The 6,251-nt window shown below is 39.2% G+C and overlaps 1 protein-coding gene across 1 annotated transcript; it reads left to right on the forward strand.

Annotated features, from left to right (window-relative positions):
- The first annotated feature begins 2,238 nt into the window (after positions 1 to 2,238).
- LOC134373665 (ATP synthase F(0) complex subunit C2, mitochondrial-like) lies at positions 2,239 to 2,776 on the forward strand. Its single transcript, XM_063091643.1, is given in 2 exon segments — positions 2,239 to 2,332; positions 2,334 to 2,776. Coding segments are annotated over 2 exon segments (423 nt in total). The 5' UTR covers positions 2,239 to 2,282; the 3' UTR covers positions 2,707 to 2,776.
- Positions 2,777 to 6,251: the final 3,475 nt, after the last annotated feature.

Genomic DNA, 6,251 nt, shown 5'->3' on the forward strand with positions numbered 1-6,251 from the left:
GAAATAAATGCCCAAAACTCAGTTGCATTTATATACTCTGATAATGAGCTAACAAAAAGAGAAATCAAGAAAGTAAGCCCATTTACAATAGTCACACACACAAAATAAAATACCTAGGGATCAATTTAACCAAGGAGGTGAAAGATCAGTACAACGAGAACTACAAACCACTATTGAAAGAAATTAAAGAAGACAAAAAAGATGGAAAGATATTCCATGCTCCTGGATTGGAAGAATTAACATTGTGAGGGCCAGCCCTTGACTCACTTTGGAGAGCATGGTGCTGACAACACCAAGTCAATCATTAAGATCCCCTTACTGGTCATCTTTTAAAAAAAGAAAAGAATTAACATTGTGAAAATGTCTATCCTTGTCTATACTACCCTAAGCAATCTACAGATTCAATGCAACCCTCATCGTAATATCAATGACATTCTTCACAGAAATGGAAAAAACAATCTTAACATTCATCTGGAACAACAAAAGACCCTGAATAGCCAAAGCAATCCTGAGCAAAAAAATAAAGGTGGAGTCATAACACTACCTGACTTCAAATTATACTACAAAGCTATAGTAACCAAAACAGCATGGTACTGGCATAAAAATAGACACTCAGACCAGTGGAGCAGAATTGAGAGCCCAGAAATCACCCCTCAGGCTTACAGCCATCTAATATTGGACAAAGGCAACAAAAATCTACATTGGAGAAAAGACCACCTCTTCAATAAGTAGTGCTGGGAAAATTGGATAACCACATGCAGATGAATGAAACTAGACATGCACCTCTCATCATATACTAAAATCAACTCAAAATGGATTGAAGACTTAAGTATAAGACCTGAAACTGTAAAATTACTAAGGGAAAATACAGGTGAAATACTTCAGGAATTAGGTCTGGGCACAGACTTTCTGAACATGAGCTCAACAGCACAAGCAACAAAAGGAAAAATAAACAAATGTGAATATATCAAACTAAAAACCTTCCACACAGCAAAGTAAACAATCAACAGAGTGAAACGACAACCTACAGAATGGGAGAAAATTTTTGCCAACTATGCATTTGACAAGGATGCATAGTTGGCAAAGGGATTAATATCCACAATATACAAGGAACTCAAGGAATTACACACTAAAAAAATGAATAACCCAATTAAAAAATGGGTAAAGGAGCTGAATAGACATTTTCAAAGGAAGACATACAAATGGCCAACAGGTACGTGAAAAAATGCTCAACATCATTAGTCATCAGGGAAATGCAAATTAAAACCACATTGAGATATCACCTCACCCCAGTTAGACTTGCTTTCAAAAAGAATGAGAATAACAAATGCTGGCGAGGATGTGGAGAGAAGGGATCGCTCCTACACTGTTGGTGGGACTGTAAATTAAAGTACAACCACTATGGAAAACAGTATGGAGGTTTCTCAAACAACTATGGATAGGTCTTCCATACGATCCAGCAATCTCACTTCTGGGTATATACCCAGAGGAATGGAAATCATCATGTCAAAGGGATACCTGCATTCCCATGTTCATTGCAGGTCTGTTTACAATAGCCAAGATATGGAACCAACCTAAATGTCCATCGACGGACGATTGGATAGGAAACTGTGGGTTATACACACCATGGAATACTACTCTGCCACAAAAAAGAATGAAATTCTCCCATTTGCAAGAACATGGATGAGCTTGGAGAAACTTAGGTTGAGTGAAATAAGCAAAGCACAGAGGGATAAATACTGCAATGTACTCACTCATAAGTGGGAGCTAAGAGAGATAGAAGGAAGGAAGGTCCACAGTGGTGTGGACTTGCTGAGGGAGAGAACATACCTAGGGATACAAAGTGGAGTGGGGAAAAGGGGTGGGGAGGGAGGTTGGGAACAATTGGGTGGGGGACATGGGATACAATCGAAATTTGTGGTAATGGGCATGCTGCCAGTATGGATTTGGCCTTCACATCTTGGGCACAAGTGGTGACAATCAGATTTGTATCTCATGAATATTCATAACCCCCCCAAAAGTAAGTTGAGAAACACATTATAAAACAGGGGAATTTGGAATATGATAAAAGTGGCTATTTAAATGGGGAGGGGGGAATTATTCAATTAATTGAACTGAAACAAACAAATAATATAGTCATCCAGAAAAAAAAAAAAGTGAGATTTTATACATTTTATACCTGACCCTAGAATAAATTCCACATGGATCAAAGATTTAAATGGAAAACAACAGTTCTCTGCACTGGGGGCAGCTCTCCTGCCACAGCCCCTCACCCCCTGAAAATGTACGCTTGCTCCAAGTTTGTTTCCATCTTCTCCTTGGTCAGGAGCACCTCAGCTGCTGAGCTGACCACTGTCTGCATTGGAGTTGAAACGACCAGAGACACTGACAGATGAGAGCCTCAGCAGCTTGGCAGTCCTGCGTCCCCTGATCTCACTTGTCTCTAGCCGCAGCTTCCAAACCAGCGCCATTTCAAGGGACATCGACAAAGCAGCCCAGTTCATTGGGGCTGGGGCTGCCACAGTTGGGGTGGCTGGCTCTGGGGTTGGGATTGGGACTGTGTTTGGGAGCCTCATCATTGGTTATGCGCAGAACCCTTCTCTGAAGCAACAGCTCTTCTCCTACGCCATTCTGGGCTTTGCCCTCTCGGAGGCCATGGGACTCTTTTGCCTGATGGTGGCCTCTCCCATCCTCTTGGCCATGTGAAGGAGCTGTCTCCACCTCCCATAATTCTTTCTCCTGTGTCCCATCTGTCCTGTATGTTCCTTCTTCTATACCTCCCAAGGCAGCCTGGAGAAAGTGGTTGGCTCAGAGTTTGACAGAGAGAAGATAAATAAATACTGTATTAATATGAAAAAAATAAAATAAAATAAATGGAAAACAACAAAACCATGGATGGGTTTCTTTTTTTTTTTTTCTTTCTGGTAATGTCTTTTGAAACATGATCCAAAAAGCCATGAAAGACTGAAAAAATAACCATTAAAAAAATTGCGTGGCAAAAACCTCCATGTAGACAGTGAAAAGATGGAGGACAAATTGTGGAAAAACATGTCTCACAGCATAGACAGAGAATTCATTCTTCTAACATTAAAGCGTTCCTCCAAAAGAATAATTTTAAAAAGACCTACAACCTCCCCCCACCAAAAGATGGGCAAAGTATATGACCAAACTATTTACAAAATGGCACACAAACACCTCTCATAATTCCTACGCCAGTGCTTATTCAACTAAGGCATACTGATACCAACTGATCATCTATGGATATGCTTTGTATTATCTGTAAGGCAGGCAAATTCCCACGATGCCAGGCAATTGAGCAGAGTATTTTAAAAGGAGGAAGTGATCAACAGAGTCGAATGCTGATGAGAGGTCAAGTATGGTAAGTATGGAAAATGTCCATTGGACCCATACATCTATGGTCAATTGATCTTCAACCAGGATGCCAGGACAATTCAATGGGGGAAAGAACAGTCTTTTCAACAAATGGTTCTGAGACACCTAGATATCCACAGGCAAGATGATGATTTTGGACCCCTACCTCACACTATGTGTAAAAATTTACTCAAAATGGATCAAAGACCTAAATGTAAAAGCTAAACTGGCTAGAGTCTTAGAATAAAAAATAGCTATAAATCTCCATGACCTTGAATTAGGCAATGGTTTCTAAGATATACCTAAAGCATAAGCAACCATAGAAAAAAATAGATAAATAGGACTTCATCAAAATTAAAAGTTTTTGTGCATCTGAGGACACTATCAAGAAAGTGAAAAAACAACCCGGAAGATCGGAGAAAATATTTGCAAATCATATATCTGATAAGGGTATAGTATCCAGAATATATAAAGAACTCTTAAAACTCAGTAAGGGTCTGGCCAGTTTGCTCGGTTGGTTAGAGTGTGGTGCTGTTAACAACAAGGTCTAGTGTTCAATCCCTGTACTGGCCAGCTGCCAAAAACAAAAACAAAAAACTCGATGATAATATAACAACTGAACTTAAACATAGGCAAAATATTTGAATAGACATTTCTGCTGAGATATACAAATGGCCATATAAGCACATAAAAAGATATCAACATCATTAGTCGTTAGAAAAATGCAAATCAAAACCACAATGAGATACTATTTCATACCCACTAAGAAAGCTAGAATAAAAAACTCAGATAATAGCAAGTGTTGATGATACTGGGCCCTCATATATTAATGGTGGAAATGTAAAGTGGTGCAACTGCTTTGGGAAATCATTTGGCAGTTCCTCAAACAGTTAGAGTCCTCATATGACCCAGTTGTTGTATTCATAAATATATACCTGAGTATCGGAAGAGTATGTTCACACGCAACCTTATACATGAATGTTCATAGTAACATTATTCATAATGGCTGAAAAGTGGAAACGATCCAAATGTCCATCAGCTGATGAATATACAAACAAAATGGTGTACCCATTCTGTGGTATATATCCATGTAACAATATTATTCAGCAACAAAAAGAAATGAAGTACCGATACATGCTACAAGATGGATAAATCTTGGAAACATACTAAACAAAAGAAGCCAGTCACAAAAGGTCACATATTGTGTGATTCCATTCATATTAAATTCCAGAACAGGAAAATCCGCAGAGGTGGAAAATAGATTAGTGGTTGCCAGGGTCTGGAAGGAAGGGGAATTGGGAGTGACTGCTAATAGGTACAGGGGTGATGAGAATGTTCTGGACTTAGATAGTGGTGATAGTTGCATAAGTTTGTAAATATACTAAAAAACACTGAATTGTACACTTTAAAAGGTGAATTTTATGGTATGTGAATTATATCTCAATTTTTAAGGTTTTTATTGGATTTTTGAGACTAGGATGTCATTGGTGGCGTTGGCACGAGTAGTTTTAGAGGAATGTTGTTGGTCAGAGACAGACTGCCGTGAACAAAAGAATGAGTGGCTGTGCAGAAGTGCAGCTAGTGAGTACGTACAACTCTTTCAAGAAGGTTAGGAGAGAAGAGGAAGAACAGGGCAATAGCTGAGAGAGATGAAAGGCCGAAGAATAGTTTTGGTTTTGGTTTTTATGTTGGGAGTAGGTTAAAATGCTAGTGGAAAGATCTAGTTGAGAAGAATTAGCTGAATGTATTGGAGAGCAGGATGATAAATAATAGAATAATTAAGAAAACAGAGGGATAGATGGGTTCTAGGACATAGATATCTATTAAATAGGAGGAAAGACACTGACTGGGGAAAGTGAAATTATGTTTATTGAAGTAGTTGAATTTGAGGAAGATAAGAAAATTGTTTTCTTTGAGTAATACATATTTAGGTCAGCTGCTGAAAAGTCAGGAAATGTAGGTGGAAGGGTCAGAAGTGTGGAAAGATTAGAAAATGTCTGATGTGGCTACTGTGAAAATGTGAGAGATATTAGAAATAGAGAGGTACAGTAAGGCTGATGGGCAATACTGAGGGCCCTGCCCCAGGTAAAGATGCGTGACCAAGAATTTTTTATTTATTTTTATTTTTTATTTTTTGTCTTTTTCGTGACCTGCACTCAGCCAGTGAGTGTACCGGCCATTCCTATATAGGATCCGAACCCGCGGCGGGAGCGTGGCTGCACTCCCAGCGCCGCACTCTCCCGAGTGCACCACGGGCTTGGCCCAGAATTTATAGTGGAATAAATTTCCAGTTATGTTGTTTTCTCCAGCAATACTCAGTGGCCCAGGTGCAGGGTCAGAGAAGGAAACAACGGACTGGACTAGGGTTGAGACTTTTCCAGGTAAGTGAGAGTCAAGGAGTCAAGGACTTCAGAAGGACAAGGAGCATTAGAGTCAAGGAGTTAGGTATATTCTTAAAAGAGAAGTTGAAGTTGTGGGCCTTAATGAAGGAAGGAAATTGACACTAAAAGAGGGATGTTAGCTATAGATGAGGAATGGTGGGAAACAAAAGGACTGGTCAGAGATTAGAGTATCTAAACCTTTTACTGTAGGAATGAAGCATTTCCAGATGATGACAAGATGCAAAATACAGGCATAGGAGTCACTGAGATGAGCTCAAGGGACTGAGAGGCCAGAGTGTGAATGAATTATTCCTATGGCTACTGAAGTTATTAATGAAAATACACATTTACAGACATTTATGCATTACTCAAAATGTCCAGAAATGGCCACAAGACCTCTATTTTCTACCTTTCAGTCTGTCTGAGCCACACATCTTTACTCTCATTCTTCTTTTGGTGTTTTATGAAAAGAAAAATCTATAATCTGTAGTACTTTTG

Source organism: Cynocephalus volans, chromosome 3 (assembly GCF_027409185.1).
Source record: "Cynocephalus volans isolate mCynVol1 chromosome 3, mCynVol1.pri, whole genome shotgun sequence".
Taxonomy (NCBI): Eukaryota; Metazoa; Chordata; class Mammalia; order Dermoptera; family Cynocephalidae; genus Cynocephalus; species Cynocephalus volans.